The sequence below is a fragment of the Trichosurus vulpecula genome, chromosome 7, assembly GCF_011100635.1.
Source record: "Trichosurus vulpecula isolate mTriVul1 chromosome 7, mTriVul1.pri, whole genome shotgun sequence".
In the NCBI taxonomy this organism is placed as follows: domain Eukaryota; kingdom Metazoa; phylum Chordata; class Mammalia; order Diprotodontia; family Phalangeridae; genus Trichosurus; species Trichosurus vulpecula.
In genome coordinates this window covers 229948582-229973717 of record NC_050579.1, presented here as the reverse complement: position 1 = coordinate 229973717, position 25136 = coordinate 229948582, and the positions used below count along the sequence as shown (strand labels likewise).

The window sequence follows — 25136 nt, the reverse complement described above, 5'->3', positions numbered from 1 at the left end:
CTCCTTCATCCCTGTTTCACAAGAAATAGTGGCCATTCTCCTTGCTAAGGCTAACTGCTCTACATACACAGTGATCTAATTCTTCTTTCTATTCTCTAACATCTCCTCTATTGACCCTCTGTTGTTATTGTTCACAAATGCAGGCATGTCCTGCTCTTCATGTCCCCCTGGACGATAGCATGCTAATGCTGTCCACGGGGTTTTCTTGGCAAAGATACTGGAGTGGTTGGCCATTTCCTTCTCCAGTAGATCAAGAATAGGTTAAGTGACTCACCCAGGGTCACACAGCTAGTAAATGTCTGATGCTTGGTTTTAACTCAAGTCTTACTAACTCCAGGCCCAGTACTCTAGCCACTGAGCCACCTAGCTCTCTCCATTCACTAATCTTTAATTTCTTCCTGTCTACTAGGTGCTTCCCTATTGTCTATACAAATGTCTATGTCTCTCCCAACCTCAAAAACATCCTTGCTTGATTAATGCATCCCTGCTACCTATCATTTCATCTCTCTATTTTGTGGCTAAACTTCTTTAGAAGGCCATCTACAATAGGTACTTCCACTTCCTTTACTCTTACTCCCTTCTTAATTCTCTGACATCTGTCTTCTAACCTCATCATGCAGTCAAACCTGTTCTTTCCAAAGTTACTAATGATCTCTTAATATCTAGTCTGTTACCAAGCCCTGTCAATTTATAACCTCTCTTTTATATGTCCCCTCCATAACAACTCTTGTATATACACCCTCCTCTCCTCTGACAATATCACCATTCTAGTGCAGGCCTTTATCTCCTCACAGCTTGAATATCACAAGAGCATACCGATTGATCTCTCTGCCTCAAGTCCATCCTCCATGCAGATGTCAAAGTTATCTTCCTAAAGTGAAACACTGACCATATCATACCTCTACTCCCCTAGCTCCCTACTGCATTTAGAATCAAATACAAAATTTTCTGTATGGCTTTTAAAGTCCTCCATAAACCCAACCTTTTCCTATTTTTACTGTCTTCTTATGCCTTATTCCCTTCCATGTTTTCTGTAATCCAGTGACACTGAATTCCTTGCTGTTCCTTAAACATGATACTCCATCTGCTGACTCAGGATTTTCTCTGGCTGTTTCTTAGGCCTGGAATGTGTGCATGTTGTGTGTCTCATAAGATAGTGAGCTGCTTGAGAGCAGAGACTGGTGGTTGTTTTAATTTAATTTTGTTTTTGCCTTTCTTTGAATTATCAACATTTAGCAGAGTGCCTGACACATAGTAAGAACTTAATTCTTGTTGGGGTTCAGGTCTTGCGGATTATGGGCTATCTATTGTTCTATATGATTTCATGCATGATAATATTAAGACAATGAGTTGGCACAGTGGGTATAACATTAGGCTTGGGGTCAGGAAAACTTGAGTTCAAATCCTGCCTCAGATACTTATTAGGAGAGTGACCCTGAGAGACTGATTTAAACAGACTCAGTTTAAATTTGATTACCTCTACCACCCCTTCCAACTCTAAATTTATGGTCCTCACAAAGGTTACATACTGCTTGAGAACAGAGGTCATTTCTTTACTACTTTTAAAAATTCCTCATAGTATGTGAGCTATGGAAAACAGCTCTAGACCCATATCTCTATGCCCAGAGCTAAGTAAACTGAATTAAGAAAGGCTGAGACACTTAGCACTCTTCTCAAACTGCCACTTAGATCATAATTGAGCATCTAGCCTAGACCAGATTAGTCTGACCAGTCACCGTGGATAAGATATAGAGAAGAAACTTAGGCAAGAGCTAGAAATACATATACATTTGTATGTAGGTTCAAGAACACGATGTTCAATTTAATTCAACAGATGAAGACTCCTTAGGGTTGTATATTTTTAACTTCTTTTAAAATCTAACCCCTAGAGTTCTTTCTTTAGTAGGTTCAGCTAGTCATTCACAAAAGAAAAACATGGGGGGTAAAGACTGTACAGTTTTCTCCATTAAGACCTAGTGTTGAATAACATTTTTTGTTGTTTGCCCTTCATTTCTGAAGAGGTCCAATGACATCATTGGATTTAAACAAGGCAGAGTTGCACAAAGTCTTCAACCTGACTCTTTCTTCCTGTGTCATTGGAGTCCAGCGTCAGGATGAAAATTAAGAGCAGTTGCTGATGGCCCAAGACGCAGTGCATCACATTGGTGTCGTGGATGCCTGACTAAGCTCTAAGTGCTCCACAACAGCAATATTAAAGAGCTGGTGGTATGTTAGATAGACTACTGGGCTTGAAGTGAAGAAGACTTGAGTTTAAATCCCACATCAGACATTTACTACCTGAGAAAGTCACAACCTCTCAGACTTTTTTTTCTCATCTATAAAAATGTGGATAACAGTAGGGTTGTTGAGAAGAGCAAATGAGTTAACATTTATAAGGGACTTTTCAAACCTTAAAGAACTGTGTAAGTACGAGATGTTGTTGTCGTCGTCATTATTATTGGGTTTTTTTGTTTGTTTTGTTTTGTTTTTTTGGCAAGGCAATTGGGGTTAAGTGACTTGCCCAAGGTCACACAGCTAGTACATGTGTCAAGTGTCTGAGGCTGGATTTGAACTCAGGTCTTTCTACAAAAGCTGACATCCTTAATCTCATGGCTCTCCTGGTGCTGCTGTATGTACAAGGTGTCCCAGAAGTCTGAGTGCAAATTTAAGCTATTAAAGTTCCAGTGGTTTTCTCTCTTGGGAGGATGAGTTATTGGGAGACCTGGCTGTCTTCCCAGGTGTCAGTAATAAAAGGTTAAGGCTATTGCTTAAACCACCCTTGTTTCCTTTAATAGCTTATTAAAGCTATTAAAGCTTAAAACTATGTTAAGGCCCTGTGTAACTTCAAATCACGGAACATGATAATCTTCGGAGAATCAAAAGTGCTGGCGACCCAAAAGGGTAAGAGAAAGACACTTGGTTGCTGCTACATATTACTAATGACTAATGCTCAAATAAGTGGTATAAAAGACATAAAGAGCAGGTATGCATATGATCAGAAAAGGAAGGGGATTGTCCAAGCAATGAAAATAATAAAAGATGGGCACTCTAAATGTTGCATTGTAATCTATGAAATGCCAATGGAACTGGAGGAAAGCTTCCAACCCATTGGGTGGATCCTTGATGGAGGATTTATGGAAGAACTTGAAGGAGAAGCTCATCCCTCCAGTCAAATGAACTGGGTTCAACTATCATCTCTGGCTTTAATGGTGACCTTGGGTTTCCACTTCTTCATCAGTGAAATGTAGGTGGTTGAACCAGATGGCTTCTCACTTATAAAGTTATGATCTTATTATTAGGAATAATAAATACAGATAGTATTATCACAGAAGACGATGATAGACTGGTGAGGGGTGTACTTTACACCAATGGAGGGAGTTCCCAAGTTGATGCAATGGCATATTAATCAGAGCTCCAAAGTTGCATATTTCCTTTTATTCCTTAGAATATACTGAAAGAGTGAGAATACCTAGAAGAAATACCAAGGGCTATTTTTTCACGGAAGGCATGGGGAGAACATAAGGGATTAAAGAAAGTTCTACATCCTAAATTCAACTCTAGAGGGAAAGGGCTTCAAGGATCCAAGTCCTGGGATTTGTGTATGGGATTTGCATTGGCCATCTGCTGTGCCTCAAATGAACTTCATTCATTTGAATTTCATAGAATCTCCCTTTCTTTAAGATGCAGTTTGAGCACCACCTTCTATAGGAAGTCTTCCCCTTGACTACTAGTGCCCTCCTTTTGAAACTGTGTTGTACTTAATTTGTATTTGTTTATAATTATTCTGTATATGCTCATGCATGTCTTTGTCTCCACTATAAACTCCTTGTGATCAGGGATTATTTTGCCATTATTTTATTTTTATTTATTTTATTTTATATTGATTTGTTTGTTAATTTATTATATTGTATATGTATCATCAGAGGACCTAGCAGTGTGCCTAACACATAGTAGGTGCTAAATAAATGCTTATTGATTGACTGAAAGAAGTGAGGAGTCATCCTGGGAGAATGGGTGCATGTCTTCATAGAACCCCATACCTATTGACTTGAATATTTCCTGGGAATGGAATTCCTCAGCCTCTTTTAACAAACCATTCTAGGTCCCCCAGAAAAAATATAATGTAGTTTCTTGCTGCTACCCACAACCCCCAAATTGCTTGCTATTATCACTCGTTCATCATTTAACATCTCAAAGTCATCTTCCCACATTTGTTTGGGGTCCTTTTGCAAATTACTTTCTGAAAACAGGATTTCTGTTTAAACTACATTTTTAAGTGGACATAGCTCTATGGTATAAGCAGAAATCAAGTATATTACCACTCACTATGGTTTAATTCCTTCTACTTATAGTTCTCGTAACAGACACGGGAGACATTATATATTCTGTAAACAAAATATGGAATAAATGCATGAATTTTAAATGAAAGAATTAATTAAAATGCTTAACTGTTATTGATATGTATAATTTTATAGATGCAAAGCTGTATAATATTTGCATGTGATTTACATTCAATATTCAGATACTACTTTTGCATGCTGTTTGCATATATTTTAACATATAGTAATTACATATTTTTGCATTTAGATTGTTCAGATGTGACAGTCACTTAACTGAGTAAACCTAGTTAAGTGGTAAAGTGTTGGGAACAGTCATTGCATGTCAATGTTTTACAGTATTCCTTCCATAAGGACATAGACATTCCCACTCTATATCAAACCCATGTTCCATCTAGTCCAGTATTCTCTCGCTTACATAGGCATCAAGTTTTTGAAGGGGTTATCTTCCCAGGTATCAATAATAAAAGGGTAAGGACATCGCCCAAATTATCCTTACTAGCTTATTAAGGAGTTTGCATTAAAAAAAAATAAAACAAAACAAAAAATTCCATTTTTGAACTATCTTAATTATACCCATCAGGCAAAGGTACTTATACTCTAAACTTTAGAGCAGGAATTAGTATCTATTCCACCCCTCCGAAGTACCCATCACAGCAGGTACTTGATATAGGTTTGTTCTTGTTTTCATGATCTCCCTCATCCACATGGGGATTAACATTTGAAATAGGAAAGTTTTCTTTGAAACTGCCACACTTAAAAAAACACATTTTATTCTTTTCTTTTGCAAAATATGAATTTCCAACGAAACTTCAAATATCATGTGTGTTAATGGACTTTTCTGATATTCATCCACTTGTCCTCAAGTAGATATGCACCTAAAGTCTTTATTCGAGTTTCCAGGATTTATTGCATTTTCATAACTTCCAGGGTTATAATAATTTCCTCTAGAATATGGATTAGTCTAGATGACCACTAAGGTCTCTTCCAAGCCTAAAATTCTGCACTTCTATGAAATATGGGTTGGGACAGGGAAGGTAATGACAAAAAGTTAGTTATCATAAGCACATCACCTCTACAACCAAGACCAGAGAATTCTAGCCATCCTGTGGTCCACTTGACTCAATGCCCAAATCTAGGACACATACTGTAAATGTGAGCAGGTTATGGTGAATCTGCAGCTCCTCCAGGGACACAATTCTGATATAAGGTATCCCAAATACCATAGAGGTTGAGTGGATTAGTTAATGGTGAGGCAATATGGGGTAGTAGAAAGAGAATGAGAGCTGGAATCAAAGGACCAGGGCTCAAGTCTTAGATCTTCCACTTGATCCTTGTGTTTTCTTGGGCAAAGTGTTTTCCTTTTCTGAGGTCAGTTCCCTCATTTGTAAGATGAGGGCACTAAGTGAAATGATATGTAAGAACTCTTCTGCCTCTATGTCCTATGGGGGACCCTCAGCTATTCTGGAGGTTAGAAGGTAGTAAAGAAATAAGCCCTCAGATAGACTTCAGATAAGAACAAAGACCTTTGAAAGGGAAAGATTTAGAGAACTGGACCAAAAAATGTCCCCAGATTCAGGGTGGACCATTTCAGTCTGATGTCCATGCTTCATGGAATTGCCTTATATTGATCCTTAGGACATGGCGTGTTTCAAACTTCTATATTCCCTACAATTCCTACAATTAGTATTAGACACAGGAAGACAGTCATTCTGGTCCTTGGTATGGATATTCTTAATTCTTACAATATTATCCTCCCCAACTTTCTTTCTTTTTTTCTTTCTTTCTTTCTTTCTTTCTTTCTTTCTTTCTTTCTTTCTTTCTTTCTTCCTTCCTTCCTTCCTTCCTTCCTTCCTTCCTTCCTTCCTTCCTTCCTTTCTTCCTTCCTTCCTTCCTCCCTCCCTCCCTTCCTCCTTTCCTTCCTTTCTTCCCTTCCTCCCTCCCTCCCTTCCTTCCTTTCCTTCCTTCCTTCCTTCCTTCCTTCTTTCCTTCATTCCTTCCTTCCTTCCTCAATAGGTCTGTTTATTATAGGGGTGCAGTCTCTGGGTTTATTGATATTTCTTCATATTCAAGAGCACTTCTCCATGGGTTTCCACAGCAGGGGGAGGGCGGAGACTATTCCCTTCCTCATGTATCTTCCCTGTCTTATAACGTAGCAGCTCGAGGTCCAATACCAGAACTTTGCCAAGCAGCTCCAAAGCAAACCTGAACCATGTCAAGAAAGGGCCCAAGCAGCACCATATTCCAAGATTCTCTGCAGCGTATCTGCTTATCTGCAGTGGCCTTTATCTCTAGGTGTTCCTAAAATTCTATGTGCTTTGGTACTCTTAATAATACATGTATTCAAAAAGTGGCTAAAGTGTCCATACTCTTTGACCTGGAGATTCTACTGCTAGGTATATACCCCAAGGAGGTCAATGATAAAAAGAAAAATTCCATGTATACCAAGAATATTTATAGCAATGCTTTTTGTGCCAGTAAAGAACTGGAAACAAAGTACATGATCATTGATGGGGGAATGTCTACACAAATTCCCAAATATGAATACAATGAAATATTTACTTAAGAAATAATGAACATGATGAATATAGAGAAGCATGGAAAGACTTAGATGAACTGCTGCAGAATAAAATAAACAGAGCCAAAAACAATTTATACAATAGCTATAACAAGGTAAATGCCAAGAACAACCACCACAACCACCACCGCACACCCCACAAGCCAAGATGAATTTTGCAAAATTATAAAGGACAAGCTTGGTTCCAAAGGAGAGATATGGAAAAACATATTCCCACCCACCCCCTCAACTTTTTTGCAGAGGTAGACAGGGTGCATCCAGAGGCATGCAACACTGCATATAACATTAAATTTTGTAATGTACTGATTGGATTTACTGATTTTTTTCCTATTCTTTCCTTTCTTTTAAAAATTATTTGTTTATAAGGGATGGTTCACTGGGAAAGGAAATCTAGGTGGTGTAAAGAGAAAAGATGCCAATAAAATCTATTTTTATAAAGAATGCATGAATTCATGTTCTCTGTTCTATTTCATCCTGGATCTATTTCATACAAGCTTTTGATATCTGGAGCTAGAATGTTCAAAGAAGAAGACTCTCCAGTTGAGGAACCAGCCAACAGACAACTCTGCCTCCTGATCTTTTCTAATTTCCTAAAGTCCTTCATGTCTCTCCCAGTTGTGAATTTGACCCATTATTGACAGTGTTGCTCAAATAAACACATTTGGTCCAGGGATGATAAGGTCCCCTGCCTCTTGCTATCTCTGCTTCTATTCCCTTTCCCCAAATCCTAGGGAAACTCAAGAAAATATCAATTGTCACACGCAAATTTTCACGAGGTGCAAACTTAACATGTTCCCACCACTCTGGACTCATGAAAATCCTGAGCATGAGATAAAATCAGCTTGTAAAAAAACAGGAAGCTGCCTTAGGGCTGGAAAAGTTAGTTCTGACAGATGCTAGATAGGAGTCTTCTCCTGTCCTTCAAATACTCTTACAGGATGTCCCAGTGTTTCACTGTGTGCTTGCATCTGTAACAGCAGCAGACTCTTTAATATCTCTTCTTTGGAGCTTTTCTTTGTGTGTGTGTGTGTGTGTGTGTGTGTGTGTGTGTGTGTGTGTGTGTGTGTGAGAGAGAGAGAAGCACCTAAAGAGCCTTCACAGAAATCCCTTCTGACATAAATCAACATTACTCCAATTTTATGACATATAGTAGGCATTTAATAAGTGTTTGTTGATGTCTTGGATGAAATGTTCATTCTTTCTTGCTGGGATCATATATTATCTGTCCATCAATCAACTGAGTATTTATTGTACCCATTATATGCCCATAACTGTGTTGAGTATGGGTTAGGCCATGGTGAAATAGAAGAAAAGCTATGGAACTATTTAAGACATTCCCTGCTTTCCATTTTAAAGCACACATATACAAAAAATAATTCATGAGTCTTATTGTTCCCTTCCAGGATCCTCTCATATGTTAGATTTCCTCTGTCCCTGATCTAACTCTGGAGAATTTGCCAACATTTTTATTTTAAAACTCAAATGGTCCGGCTTCTGTCTGATCACAACTGTCCCTGAATAGGTGCCTGCTGCAGCAAATGTGGGTGGAAGGCCTCTGAGTCTTCTTGGGAAGATTTCCCCTCCCAGTAGGGGCCCAAGTCGCCATTGTTTTTGCTAGCGTGTCTCTGCTCCTGTAGCCTTTGCCCCTCTTGATCGAAGCTGGGATAGAGCACCAGTAACTGATCTTGTTCTCCTAGTTGACACCCAAATAGCTGTGCTTGAGCATCTTTCCAATTCCTGACTTCCTGGATAGCTGCTGGCTGAGCAGGAGCGCTACTTGTGAGGATGTGGTCTTGGGATGGAAGGTGAGCAATGTCACCCTTTGGGGCAATGCCTTCTTCCCCTTTTGCTGCCTCTCTGTGCACAGACCGGACTGTTCTTCTTGATAATCCGTTCAGCGACTGTTGATAAGGCAGCTGGTTCAGCTTGCCTGGCATGACCTTCTGTCTCATATCTGCGAAAGGCAGTAAAGGAAGAAATGGCATTATTTATAGCCCCAGCTTGCCTTTCCAGCCTTAATATCTAGCACTCACCTTCAAACACTCAGTGGTCTAGTCAAATTGCTTCTTACCATTCCTTATGCACAACACTTTTTTCCTATTTCCATGCCTTTCATCACTTCTCCTTCATACCAAGATGCACTCTTCCCTTGCTTCTGCCTCTCCTAATGGCTAGTTTCCTTCAAGATTCAGCTGAAGTGGCACCTTCTATAAGAATTTTTCCTAATCCTTCAGGTGCTGATACCATCTGTCTCAAATCACATTATCTATTGTACACACATCTATAGGTATATACATTATGTCCCACATACATCGTGTTGTGTGTCCTAAAGGCCCTTTATAGGGTTGGGGTGATAAGACATATGCAAAAATAAATGTCTTGTTTTCTTGTTTGTTGTCATAAAAGAAGAAACGTTTTAAGCCATATAGAAGAAGTCCAAGACAAATACCTTAGCAGGCCATTAAGGGAACAGCTAACTTTTGTTTGGAGAGATCAGGGAAGTTTTCATGAAGCAGGTAAAATTTGGACCAGATATTGACTGGAATACAAGATTTCAAGATATGTGGACACTCTAGGGAGAAGGGGTAAACTGAGAAAAGTCAGAAAAATCAGGAAAATACATGACATGTTAAGGGAACAATAACTAACCCACTTTGGCTGGAACATAGAGAATATGAAGGGGAGTGCTGGGAAACAAGGCTAGAAAGAGAGGTTAAAGACACACCTTGGCAGGTTCTGAATATTCTCCAAGGGATTTAGACTGTATTCTGAAGAAGGGGAGTGGGAGAGTCTTTGAAGGGTTTTTGGACAGGAGCAGGACATGATCAAACTTGTATATTGAAAGATTAAACCGACAGAACTTTGTATAATGGATTGGAGGCAGGAGGCAGGAGAGGCAAGTGGACCAACTAGGAGGCTAAGGGGTGAGGGCCTGAACTAAGTTAGTAGCAGAGAGAGTAGATAAGGAATTTATTTTAAAGACATTTCAGAGATATACAAGTTATAGTGACTGGCTGTATGTGTGGTGCAGTGGTAGAGAGATATAGCATTTATCAAGTCCTTATGTTCCAGGCACCATACTAGGAGATGGGGATGCACATTCAAAAAAGACATAACCTCATCTCTCAAGAAGCTTACATTCTAATGGTTGGGGAAAGGGAAAGACAAATTCATATATAAACATATAAAGATAAAGATAATACATGCAAGTAAATAAAAAGGAATTAAATACAAGGTAGCCTTGGAAAGAGAACAATGCTTGGGGAGGGGATCACGAAGGGCTTCATCTTGAACAGGAACTTTTAACCTTTTTGTTTCATGGATCTCATGAGCAGTCTAGTGACACCTATGAACCACTTCTCAGAATAATGATTTTTAAATTCGGAAAATAAAATACAAAGGATTCCAAAGAAAAATCTAGGGCACTAAGTGTTACTTGGCCAATGAAATGAACATTTACCCCAGTCAATCAGTAATCATTCAGCTGAGGTCTATCAGCTATGTCTACCTGCCCTGCCACTGTTCTAAGCAGCTTTTTCCACCTTCCCACCTCCCCTTCACATTTTAGATTCCTCTTCACCTGCCGCTTAAGCCACAGAGAATGAACGTTCAATGGACCAAAATGAGAGCCACTTGATTCTCATTGACACACCTTTACATAAGAGGTGCAAACACTCAAGATGGCAGCCATTTGTTTAGGAAGTACTTGCTACTATGTACATGGGCGTGAGGCAGAAAGCCTGATCACTTCTTCAACTTCTGCAATTACTCCCTCAAACTCAAGATACAGTGTTGCAGTCTTTAAGAACCCAGAGCCACCTTCATACCACAATGAAACAACAGGACCAGGTATTAGTGGAGAAAGCTTTAATCACTACTCATATTACCTATCCAAATTTTACTGTCAGTTTTCCACAAGAGTGGGCCCAGCTACTGTGTTCCAAAAGTCTATCTTGTATTTGTATGATATGTTCATTTTCTTCTTGCCTATCTATATTCTACTTTAAGGAACTTTCGCTACTTTCAATTATTTATTCTTTGACCCATCTCTACCATTCTTATAGGCAATAATGTAACCCCAGCACATAAGGCTCTCTCCTCTCCCATGTTTTGCTTGCATCCATAGATCTCACCTCTTGCATTCAGCATCCCTTATTCACAGAATCAAAAAAAAGTGAGATGCGCAAATTTAGAGAATCTACCCCAAATGTTTACATGGACTATTTGTGCCCGAACTGTGATAGAACATTCCAAGCTCATGTAGGTCTGATCATCCACAGTCAGACACACTCTAACTTGACTCTAGCAGAGTGGTGCCATTTTGGTCCTCTGAGAATAAAGGATAACAACCAACCAACCAACTCACAGAATCACAAATTTTGAAATAGAAGGGAATATAGAAGTCAAATAGTCCAACCTCCTCATTCTAAAGGTGAGGAAACAAGGTCAAAGAAGTTGAGTGACTTGCTTAAGATCACACAACTAATAAATCAATAGGCAAGATTTGAACTCAGGTTGTTGCTTTTGTTATCGTTCAGTAGCTATTTTCATAATGTCCAGTTCTTTGTTGAGCCCATTTGGAGTTTTCTTGGCAAAAATACTGAGGTGGTTTGCCATCCCCTTCTCCAGCTCATTTTACAGATGAGGAAATTGAGGCAAACAGGCTTAAATGATTTGCCCAGGGTCACACTAAGTGTCTGAGGTCAAATTTGAATTCAGGTCTTCCTGACTCCAGGCCCAAGGCACTCTATCCACTGAACCACCCAGTCAAATCCAGTAGTCTTGTGCTGTAGCATCTTGTCTCACACCATAGAAAGACAATGATTTTTTGATACATGCAGCTCCAATGATTGTCTTTTACTTCATCTCACTTCTAAATTCATTAACCCCTTTCCTTGCACTTATTGTAAATACAGGCATGCTCTACAAAAGTTTGCCCTGACCAACATAGCTTCTTAAGTATTTCATTAAAACCAAATCCCACAGTAAATTATAAAACTTACTTATAATATTTGGCCATTTGTAATATATATAACATTGTTTCTAAAGCTTATTATATATTGAGCACAAGCTCCATTTTATGTATAGACAATTTATATATAGACCATAATTTTCTGATACATACAGCTCCTGTGATTGCCTTTTAACCCCTTTCCTTGCATTTATTTTAAATACAGGCATATCCTACAAAAGGTGGCCCTGACCAACATAGTTTCTTAAGCACTTCATTAAAACCAAATTGCAGAGTAAATTGACAAAAGTCAGTTATAATATCATTTGGCCAATTGCTCATTTGACATATTTGTAGCACTGTTATTAAAGCCTATTACATGTTGAACATTTAAGCTCCATTTTATATAGAGAAGGGCTGGGTTGCACACAACTATAGGGGCAATATCCCACATGGTCAGTCCATATTGTAGTCTACTGAGTCTGTAGTGGGTGGTGGGGTGTGGGGTGGGAGGGCTATCATTTCTGTAAATCCAAAAACTTTAATTTGCTGAGATTATCCCGTGTTTTGATATGACCCTAGACTGCATTTGTGGAGTATCTGGTTAACAGTACAACAGCACCCTTAGAACAAAGCTCCTCTGGATATGGGACATCCAACTGTTTTTTCATATGGGTTTCAAGTGTCCTGATCAGGGACCATTTTTTTCTTGCTAATAGTTAAATACTTTTCTCCTGAATATAATTAGTAGTCAGAGTTGCCCTGGACACAAAATTGCCTCCTACAAGCAGGAGTCCTAGGACTGATCTTTGCTCCAGCTATGTCCAAGTGATTGGCCCATAAAGAGCTCAGATGTAAAATGAGAACTGGCTACTCCAGGTGCTCCTGTACCAATTGGGATGTCAGCCTGGCATCACCTCCAAAGTTGCTAACAACTCCGGATCATCTAACGGTCAAAGGACAAAAGAAAGTAGAAACAAAGCATAAAAAATGACCAGCACTTTGATTTTCCTCTCGATAAAACCAACTTATTCTGTGTAAGAAGACTCACACCATAAACCATCCACATTCTAACCATTGAAGGCATTGTTCTCCCTGTTTAGAGAGAAAGCATTGGAAATCTTTTTTTCCCCTCCTTTCTTTTCTTCTTCAAGTCAGAAGCTATTCATAAAAGGCCAATACAGGATTGGATTTCCTTTGCAGACCAAAAATACGGTTTTTTTTTTAAAAAAATCTCCCCATGAATTATTTACATGGCAGCTCCAATCAGCAACATACCTGACAGACTCCCCAGCTGAAATGAAAGTTCACTATGTAAAGGTGCCAAGGGAGAATGGCAGCCTCCCACTGCGAGTTTATAGACAGAACTAAGTCAGCACACATTATATGTCAGAGCCAACATCAGAAGGAATCAGATCCTTTGATCTCAGACTTCCACAGGAAGCTTAGATCTCAGACAAATTAGATAAAAAATGAATTTATAGCAGATATGTGTCCTAAGGCACACAGCTGAACACTTGGGTTTTGGGCAAAGGAGGATAGTGAGTATCAAAACATAGAAATCAGTAGCATGTTTCTCCCTCCTTCTCCCTCCCATCCCACCCCACCACTGCCTTGGGGTTACACGCTCATTAAAATAAGAAGATGGGATTCCAACTTACCTCTTCCTGTGTCTTATATAATCCTTACTTTTTTTTTTTAAATTCCACAACAACAAAACAAATCCCAGCTATGGGAATGGTGTGATGTAACCTGGCCAAGTTTTAGAGATGTAATGATAAAGGAGGTTGGGGCTCCCTGAGGAGAAAAGATGTGGGTGATCTGTTTCTGCTCTACCCAGGAAAGCAGTGGCTTACAATGTGTGCTCTTCCATGACCACCCAGTGCAGCTTTTTGGTTTCCCAAATCCAGGAATAGCCAAGTATAGCCAAGAAAGAGCTCTTGATTCTGGATCAATTCACATAGGGTTGAATCTTGGCTCTGCCATTTGCTCTCTAGGGAACCTTGAGGAACCATTTCACTTCTCTGGACCTCAGTTTCCCCCTCTGTGAACTGAGGACCTTAGATGATCTCTAAGGTCACTTCCATTTCCTGTGCTCCTTCCCACTTTTCAGATACAAATACATACATTGTATATGGTATCTTTAAATCTGGATTTGATTGTAGTCATCTGATTCTTTTTAAACCAATGAGAGTATATAAAGATATCATGTGTGTGTTACCTGCAAAATTATAGTGAACTTCAATCTTCTTGGAAGGGGCAGCCAAGATGATTCAAGTGCTTCTTTTTGCCTAACAATATTATATGGGTTACTATATTTTGAACCTAGAGTTCAAAGGAGAGACCTGGGTGAGGACTGATACATTAGATGATCAGTGGACACAGAGGACATTCTCCCTTCATTCCAGTTTTTCATTTGTCAAATAAGAGAGTCTTGATACACCCCTCTCACCCCCCAGGTTGCAAACATAGGAGTCCAAGAGAATTGCTTCTCATTCAACATTTGCCATGTGCAATATTTGTTTGATATTGCTTTTACATTAATATTTCCACATTTGATATCATTCTATTTGTTTGGGCACAGCAATGTTGGTAAATGTTTAACAAGTGACTCTCCAGGAAAATGTACCCAGGGATCTCTTAACTTTGTTGTTGTTTGGTTGGTTTTTCAGTCATGTCAGACTTTTTGTGATCCTATTTGGGTTTTTCTTGTCAAAAATACCAAAGTGGATTGCATTTCCTTCTCCCAATCATTTTACAGATGAGGAAACTGAGGCAAATAGGGTTAAGTGACTTGCCCAGGGTCACACAGCTAGTAAGTGTCTGAAGCCAGGTTTGAACTCATGAAGATGAGTCTTCCTGACTCCAGACTCAGCACCCTAGCTATCCTCCTTTTAAGTTTAATCTGCATTATTAACATCTTCTCCATCCTTTTCTTAAACCTAGGCAATTAAAATAAATCATGCCCTGATTTGTAACTTTTGCTAATTTTTGAGGTGTTGAACTGAAAATTTAACAAGCTTTCCAACCTTTCGAAGTTGGCTTTGGCACATCATTGACTAGGCAAGCCAGTTCTCTGTTTTGAACCCCATCTTCTTCTTCAGTAAAATAGTGATCATAATGACACAATGTCCTGCCTGTGTCATCGTAATTTTGTGAAGATTTAATGACATAACATACGTAAAAGCATTTGGTAACCATATAAAGGGATATCAAGTGTAAGCAATTATTACTATCATGACATCATGATCAATAGATATTAGTTGAATGAATTGCAGTGTAAGGGATTGTCATGAGCAGGGTGGCACAGTGGATAACTTGAGAGCCAGCCTCAGAGTCAGGAACACATGGGGTGAAGTTTGGCTTCAGACATTTACTGCTTACGTAACCTACAACTATCTCAGACAGCTGTGTTAGAGCTTAAGATATAAAGTAGGTGGCTGTCTACATTAGAAGACTGAGTTTCCCTGTAGCAAATGAAATCACAGACAAACAAGATTGACTCCTCAGAGGAAATAGAAGAATGTATTCCCTTCCCTTCTTCTGCTGAAGTGGAGGACTCTGGGTAGAATGTAGTTTGGAGCATTGAATGAAATGTCAGACGTGGTTGATGAGTTGGTTAATTTTGCTGAATTATGGATTTTTCTCTCCTTTTTATTCTTTTTATCCCTTTTTCCCTCTCCATTCTCTTCTCAATGTTCTCTAGGTCTTTTTCTCCCTATTATATACCACTTGCTATTTCTTTTCGATATATAATGAAGTTATTATGTAAACTTCTTTTTTCACCTTTTTTCCTCCCTCCTCCCCTCCAACCCAGAGATGGCTACCATTAGACACAAATATGTATGTGTGTGCATACAAATATATGTAAAATCATTCTACACATACTTCTACTTATCAGTTCTTTCTCTGGGTGCAGAGAGCATCCTCCTTTATATGTCCTTTGTAGTTAATGTGGATATGTGAAACTACTCTCTCTTGGTTCTCCTCCTATGTGTCTGACCTCTTCTTGATGGCTCGTCATCCAGGACATGCACATTAACTGTGGGTGTCCTTCAAGGCTGTGTTTTGGGCCTTCTTCTCTTTTTTCTACACTGTATTGCTTGGTGATCTCATTGGCTCTCAGATATTTGATTAGTAGCTCCGTATTCTAAAGTTAATGTGTCTAAAATTGAACCAATTATCTTTCTCCTCAAAACTCTCTCCTCTTCCTAACTTTCCCATTGTAATACCACTATTCTCCCAGTCACACAGATGCACAACCTAGGTGTCATTAACTCCTCACTTCCTTTTATCCCCTCCCCCATACCCAATGTGTTGCCAAGACCTGCCTATCTACCTTCATAACATCTCCTGTTCCTTTCTCTCATTTGAGACTGCCACCACCCTGCTGCGGGCCTTAATTACCTCATGACTTTCCTACTGCTATAGCCTGCTGATTGGTCTCTCTGCCTCTAGTCTCTCCCTACTTAAGTCCATTTGCCATTCAGCTATTAAGTTGATCTTCCAAAAACCACATTTCATCATTTTACACTCTTATTCAATAAACTCCACTGGCTCCCTATTACCTTAAGGATCAAATATAAAAATTCTCTATTGGGCTTTTAAAGCATTTTATATTGGCCTCTTCCTACCTTTCCAGTATTCTTACTTCTTACATCTTTTGTCTTCCAGTGACACTGGCCTCCTTGGGTGTCTTGGAACTATGCTGTTAAGATTAACTATGCTGTTAAGATTAGATGATGCTTAGGAAAAACAGGAAACAAAACTGCTGTTTCCCAGGGGAAGATTCAGATAATAGATCGCTTCTATCTATAATTCTATCTTCTGGTAAAATGGCCTCTTTGGTCCCTCACCCCCCCTTTAATTCAAAAGCTTCTACAGGAACCCTTCCCCTTGTTTCTTCTCTAATAATTTATTAATAAGCAGCCACATAAAAAATGTAGCTTAATAAAACACCAAGGCGTTGTTGACTGCTTAACATAGTTAACTTAAGTGGCATTGATAAGATTCATGAAGATGGCCATATTAGATTATCTGAGAGATTAGCATCAGTCTAACAGTTAGCCAAGGAATGTGACTGGATAGATTTCTCTTTATGGAATCTGGAGCCAAGAGACTATTCCAGGCATCTGTCCTACATACAGATAGAGAAAATTATAACAGGAAGGCCTCACAAAAACAAAATTGAAATAGCTCCAAGAATAATAGAACAGGCAAAGACATCTAAAGGGATGGTGTGAAGCATATATTAAATAGAATTTTCAAGGATTTCAGATTTGGTATATTATGCTTCTCTATTTCCTTACCATACTCCATACCACTATAACAATACTTGACACTTTCAGAATATGCTATCATGGGGTAGTAGATAGAGACCCAACCTTGAAGCCAGGAAGATTGAGGGTTCAAATTCCTGCTTCTGATAGAAACTAGCTGGGAAACCCTAGATATGTCATTTAACCTATCCTAAACACAGGAAGTTCCTCAAGATTAGAAATAGCAGAGAAGGTATTTATCTGCATTGCTAGAGGACAGTCCATACCAGGAATTCTCTATATTGATGAAATAACAAGTCTGGTAAACACCTGTATACAAACATACAAATACTTTGCTGTCGAAATATTCACACGTGTATATATATATATATATATATATATATATATATATATTTAATATGCATATATATACAAACACTTCTGCATGTCTGTATGTATTCTCTCATAAGCTTCTCTCAACAAAACCTGTGAGGAAGAAGCGAAGGGATTATTACTTCCATTTTATAGATCTTGAAACTGATGCTTTGAAAGGTGATGAGATCTACTCAAGAACATAAAGTCAGTAAAGATAAGCCTTCAGAACCCAGGGATTCTGAATATTATTTCATTGCCATGATGGACACCAGGAAAAGTGGAGGTATTTGGCAATATTAAAAAGCTGTTAACTTCCTGCTTTGAAAAACTAAAATAAAACCTGGGGCTTATTCTATAAACCATAACCCACGTCAATAGACACTCCAACTGTATGATGTCGTTGGCATTTTTTATCACATGGAAATGTGGTGGTGTTTGACTAGTTTTTAGAATTAATCGTAACATAGATTATTCTTGTGGATAGGGACAGAGAGACTTAAGTTCCCCAAACACTTTTAGTGGTCTGCAAAATTTTTCATTGAGCCTACCAATAGTATGATGAGTAGAGTCCCGTGGCTGATTTCTGTGACGATGTGAACAGAAATGGCAGAGGAGAAGTTGGCATGATTGGTTTATGATCAATCAATCAATCAATATTTATTAAACTACTTATTAAATATTGCCAGGCACTGTGCTATGTTTTGGTGAGAAAAGTCCAAAGAATGAAGCAATCTCTGCTGACACTCAGTTTACATCCTAATGGAGGGTATAAGGATAGATAGATAGTAGATAAATAAATATAGATAGATGGATCTCTCTCTCTCTCTCTCTCTCTCCCTATACATATACATATATATATATATATATATATATATATATATATATATATATATACATACATATAGCAAATAAATACAAAATAGCTAAATGCAAGGTGCTTTGGGACAAAGCACATAGTTATAGGACCAGGAAAGGCTTTGTTCAGAAGATGGCACAGGAGCTATATTTTCAATGAAGGGAGGAACTCCAAGAGGTGGAGGTAAAGATGGTAAAGATGCGCATATGGTTGGGTGTTGTAAAGGCACTAAGATGAGAGATGAGTTGAGGAATAAAAAGACCAGTTTTTCTAGACTGCAGAATTTTTGAGGGGAGTAATGTCCAATTGACGTGGAGAGATCAGAGCCAAGCTGTGAACGAATTCGAAAGATAAACAGATTATATATCATCTTGGAGGTAATGACGACTCATAGATTTGGGTGAATAAGGGAGTCACATAGAGTGAACTGTATCTCTGAAAGAAATTCCCATATCACTGAGAAAACACAGCTATCAGAGCATCTAAGTGCTCACGTTTATCAATTCAAACCTCTAGCTATGCCTTTTGCCCTTGTTTCTATGTTACTAGTTTGAGCGGTCATTACTTGAACCTCATGTTCATCTGAACAGTTCACACAGCAAATTTGATGTAGAAATACATGCAAGTGATGCAGGAAGGAAAAAGAATAAAGAAAGGAGGAGATAAAAAAGAAAGATTAATGAGAAGGTAGAATCTTGAAGAGAGATAAAATAAAAGAAAGGGTAAGAACTTGTAATAAAGAATGATGGGGAGCAGATATATATATATATATATACATATATATATATATATATGTATATATATACACACACACATACACACATATATATATAAGAAAATAAACATAATTATAAATTCGAATGGCATAAACTCATACATAACACAGAAGAAGATAGAAGAATCATGTATATATATATGTATATACACACACTTATATGTGTGTATTTACATGAAACATACTTAAACTTAAAGACACACACAGAGGCTAGTATGCTTCACTTAAACAAACAAACAAAAAACAACCAGAAGTAACAATTAGGATTTCAGACAAGGCAATAGCAAAAATTGACTTAATTAAAAGAGATAAAAAGGAAAACATTTTGTTGAAAGTTACCATATGCCATTAAGTAATTTCCATTGTTAACATATAGGCACTGAATTGAGTAACATCAAAACACATTAAAAAATTGGGGAGACCCTATAGCAGCCCTTTAAGCTCTAGATAAATCTAACTAATAAAAAATAATCATGAAAGAAAACAAGTATCTGAATAGGATTTTAGAAAAGTTAAATATTATAGACATCTGGCAATTATTGAATGAGAATAGAAATGAATATTCATATTTCTCAGCTGTGCAAGGCACTTTTACAAAAATTGACCATGTATTAAGACATAAACATTATACAAATGCATAAAAGCAGAAGTATAAAACACCATTTACTATCACAATGAAATAAAATTATATCAGATAAAAGGCTTCTGAAAAGTTTCAAAAATAAACTGGGGACTAACTTATTCCTAAAGAATTGATGGATCAAAGAACAAATCATAAAAAGATAGAAAATTTCATTTAGGAAAATTACAACGATGAAATAACATACCAAAAATTTTGGCATGCAAATCAAAGCAATCTGGAGGGGAAAATTTATGTCTCTAAACACTTTTATTAACCAAAAAAAGAGAAAGAACAAAAGGAAGGATTTGCAATTAAATGATGGAAAACCAACACACTAAAAAAAAACAAACTCAATTAGATACCAAAAGAGAAATCCTGAAAATCAAGGAGATAGGAAAAAAAAAAGAAAAAGAAAGCTAAGAAATTATCTATTGTATATTTTCTATCTCTTGTTTATTTATAAATTGTTCACCTATCTATAAGTCTGTTGTTCCATGTTGTTCCAATTTCCTTTAAATATCTCACTTTTTATCTAAGTAATATATCCATTCTGACCTTATCTTGGTAAAGAGTGTGAGATATTGGTCTATGCCCAGTGTCTGCCATACTGCTTTCTGGTTTTCCCAACAATTTTTAAGCAAACAATCAATTCGTAGGTCAAAATCTTAAGTTTTTACACTTACTTTACACTTGTCAAATATAAAGTTATTATGTTTATTTGCTCCTATAAATTATATGTCTACTCTTTCCCATTGATCAACCTTTTTATATGTTAGAGAGTACCAGATAGTTTTGATAATTACTATTTCATAATACAGTTTAAAATCGGGTACTGCTAAACTTCCTTCACTTTTTTTCGTTATTTCCTTTGATATTCTTGACATTTTGTTTTTCCAAATAAATTTTGCTATTATTTCTTCAAATTCAGTCTTTTTTGTAATTTAATTGGGATGGTATTGAGTATATAAATTAGTTTAGGTGAAATTGTTAGTTTTATTATATTGGCACAGCTAACGTATGAACAATTAATATTTCTCCAATTATTTAAATCTGATTCTATCTGTGTAAAAAGTTTTAAAATAATTTTGTTAATATAGTTCCCAGGTTTGTTTTGGCAGGTGTACTCCCAGGTATTTTATACTGTCTAGAGATATTTTAAATGGGGTATCTTTTACTACTTCTTCCAGAGTTTTGTTTGTGATATATAGGAATGCTGATGATTTATATGGATTTACTTTATATCCTGCTACTTTACTAAAATCATTGTTTCAACTAACTTTTTAATTGAGTCTTTGGGGTTTTCTAAGTATATCATCATATTGTCTGCAAAAAGAAATAGTTTTATTACATCATTCCCTATTCTGATTTCTTCTATTTCTTTTTTTTTTCTTATTGTTATTGCTTGGATTTTCAATACAATACAGTGGGTATCCTTGTTTCATACTGAATCTCACTGGGAAGGCTTCTAGTTTATTCCAATTACAAATAATGCTTGCTGATGTTTTAGATAGAGGCTTTTTATCAATTTAAGGAAAAATCCAATTATACCAATACTTTCAAGTATTTTTAGTAGAGGTGAGTGTTGAATGTCATCAAAAGCTTTTTCCTCTACTGGTATAATCAAATAATATTTTTTTACTTTTATTATTGATATAATCAATCATGTTAATAGTTTTCCTTATGTTAAACCATCCCTGCATTCCTGGTATGAATTCCACTTGATCATAATGTATAATCTTTGTAACATATTGTTGCAATCTTTTAGCTAATATTGTATTTAAGATTTTGCCTCCATATTCATTAATTAAATAGGTCTATAATTTTCTTTTTCTGTTTTTACTCTTCCTGGTTTAGATATCAATATTGTATTTGTTTCATAAAAGGAGTTTGGTAGGATCCCTTCATTGTCTATTATTCCAAATAATTTATTTATTTCTATTACATTAAAATAAAACAAAGGTAGCCAAGATCAGAAGGAAAGCAGCAAATTGGGGAATATTTATAGATGGTTTATCAAATCAAGGTCTTATATCAAAAATACATAAAGGATTTTGTCAAATCTATAAGAATATAACTTTTCTCCAAATGATAAATGCTCAAAAGATATGAATAGACAGTTTTCCAGTGAAGTAATCAAAACATTTCATAGTCATATTAAAAGTATTCTAAATCATTATTAATTAGAGAAATGCAGATTAAAATATCCTTCAGATATTTTATACCTACCAGATTGGCTAAAATGATTCAAGAGGATAGCAACAAATGTGGAGGGGATGTGGAAAAATTGGGACACTAATTCATTGTTGGTGGAATTGCGAACTGATCTAACCATTTTGGAAATCAATCTGGAATTATGGCCAAAGAGTTATTAAACTACTTATACCCTTTGACCCAGAAATACTACTACTAGGTCTATTTCAAAAAATGATTAGGGAAAAAAGAAAAGAACCTATATGTTCTAAAGTGTTTATAGAAGTTCTCTTTGTGGTAGCAAAGAACTGAAAATTGTGGGGATACCCAACAACTGAGGAATGGTTGCATAAGTTGTGATACACAATTGTGATGAATACACCTTGCTAGAAGAAATGATGAGTTAAATGATCTCAGAAAAACATGAAAAGATTTTCATTAAGTAATGAAGAAAAACTGAGAGAACATTGTATACAGTAATCAAATTTTGTTTTAAGAATGACTGAGTGAATAAGTTATTTATACTATTACAAATACCCAAATTAACTACAAAGGACATATGAAGAAAGGTGCTATCTGCATCCATAGAAAGAACTGGTAAATAGAAGCATATATAGAATAATTTTACATATATGTATGTACATACATATATGTGTATGCGTGTGTGTGTGTGTCTGTGTGTCTGTGTGTCTGTGTGTAATTGTAGCCATCTCTAGGGTGAGGTGTGGGAGGGCAGAAAAAAAGGAAAAAGGAAGAAATTAACATGGTAATTTCGTTGTATATTTGAAAGGAATAGCAAATTGTGCATAGTACTTTTGCAGTTTCATGTGCAATCATCTTTTTATTGTACTATGTTACAGAAATGCTTGTTTCATTCCATAAAGATGTATTAATGTAATAAAAAATAAAAGGGAAAAATTAAATAAAGCTAAAAGTTGTTTTTTTGGAAATATATACATGCTCATACACATACACATGTGTTTATATATGTCATTAGTTAATTTTATTAAAAAGAAGAAAGAGGAAAACCAAATGACCAGCATGAAAATGACAAAGGAGAATTCATAAGAAATGAAAGATATTATTAGAAACTATTTTGCATAACTACATGCCAATAAAATCAACAACTTAAGTGACTAAATGAATATTTTTAAAAATGTAAGATAATTAGATTAAAAGAAAAAGAAATAATTTAGCCCAATCTCATAGTAAGAAAAGAAACAATCTATAAATGAACTCCTCCAGAAAAGGACTACATGTTCACAAGTCGTTTCTATTAAACCTTCTAATAATAATTCCAATGGTTCACAGTTTGCAAAAAAAAAAGGAAAAGAAGAAATCCTACCAAATTCTATCTATGATACAAATATGGTTTTGATACCTAAATGATGGAGCAACAAAACTTATAAAGAAACTCACAGATCAATATCTCTAATAAATATCAATGGAAAATTTTTAAATAAAATGTTGGAAAAGATACCATAGCAGCATATCACAAAGATTATACACCATGGCCAGGTTGGATTTGTATCAGGAATGTAAAGTTGGATGACTAGTAGGGAAACTACAAACTTAATTAATTACATCAATAAGAAAAACATGATTATATTAATAAATTTTTTTACAAAATATATCAATTTCTGTTAACACTAAAAAAAGGAACAAATGAATCTTTCCTCAATATTATAGAATTATATCTAAAGCTAAGATCTAGTGTTATATAATAGACATAGGTAAAATTCTTTATAAGAAGATGAGGGTGAAACAGGAATATCCTTAGCTACCATTTCTATTTGACATGGTGCTAGAAATGCTAGCTATAGCAATAAGAGAAGAAAAATAAATTGAAAAAATAACTACAAAGAAGAAACAAAATAATCCTTTCTTTTTTTAAAGATAGAGTAATGATGTTCTTAGAGACCCTAGATAATTAACTAAACTTAATTGAGACAATCAAAATCTTCAGCAAAGTTGGAAGACATAAGATAAATCTGTGCAAAGCATTAGTATTTCTATGTTACACAAACAAAACTGCAAAAAGAGACAAAAAAGATATTACATTTACAACAATTATAACATGTATAAAATACTTGGAAGTTTATCTGTCAAGATATACCCAAGACCTATTTAAATACAACTACAAAGCACTATTTATAGGAAAAAAGACAGGCCTAAATAACTGAGGAAATATTCATTGCTCACAAGTAAAGAGAGTCAATAATAATCATAAAAGGCCACCACATTTAAATTAATTTAGTTATTTAGCATCATGCCAATCAAACTTCCGTAGGATTACTTTATAGAGTGAGAAAATGGGAACAAAATTAATCTGGGCGAACAAAAGGTCAAGAATCTAAAGACTAATAATGACAAAAGTTGGGAAGGAAGGGGGCCTACTAGATCCCAGACTATGCTACAAAGCAGTACCTCTCAAAATAATTTGCTGTTGGTTAAAAAGTAAAGGATGGATCAATGGAACAGGTTTAATACACAACATATAGAAGTAAACAGACCAAGTAGCCTAATCTTTGAAAAACACAAGGACCCCAGCTTCCAGGAGAAGGCCTCACTATTTAAAAAATATTAAAAAATAAATAAAAACTTCTGGGAAATTTGGACTGAAGTATGGCAGAAATTAGACTTACACTAACATGTCATGTAACATCTCATACCTCATAAGCTCCTAAAGGATATATGCCGTAGACACAAGAAGGCCCATCAAAAACAAATGAGAGAAACAAAGAAGAAATTGCTTTTCAGAGCTGTGAAAGGGAAAGGAACAGAGGATGAAGGCAAGCAGCTACTATATACTAGGAACCGTGCTAACTGTTTTACAAATATTATCTCATTTGAGCCTCACAACTTTCTGACGTAGATGTTATTTTTATCCTGATTTTAGAAATGAGGAATTGAGGCAAAGAGAGGTTAAGTGACTTGGAAAATTAAGTGTCTGAGGCCAGATATGACCAAAGGTCTTCCTCAGTATAGGCCTAGCATTCTATCCATTGTGCTACCTAACTGCCTCTAATAAGTGAAGAATTCATGACCAAATGAAGGATAGGGAGGATCATGCATTATAAAGTAGATGATTTTGATTATATAAAATTAAAAAGTTTTCCCCCACAAATAAATCCAATATCAATAAGATTTGAAGGGAAACAACCAACTGGGGAAGAAGAACTTTTGTAGAAAGT

The 25136-nt window shown here is 36.4% G+C and overlaps 1 protein-coding gene across 1 annotated transcript in view; it reads right to left on the bottom strand.

Moving 5' to 3' along the window:
• Window positions 1-8013: 8013 nt before the first annotated feature.
• The window catches only part of PKHD1 (PKHD1 ciliary IPT domain containing fibrocystin/polyductin), a 638127-nt gene continuing 621004 nt past the window's right edge, over window positions 8014-25136 (bottom strand). Inside the window, exon 68 of the mRNA XM_036768333.1 lies at window positions 8014-8869. Coding sequence (XP_036624228.1) covers window positions 8418-8869 — 452 coding nt within the window. The 3' untranslated portion in view covers window positions 8014-8417. The remainder of the gene's footprint in view (window positions 8870-25136) is intronic.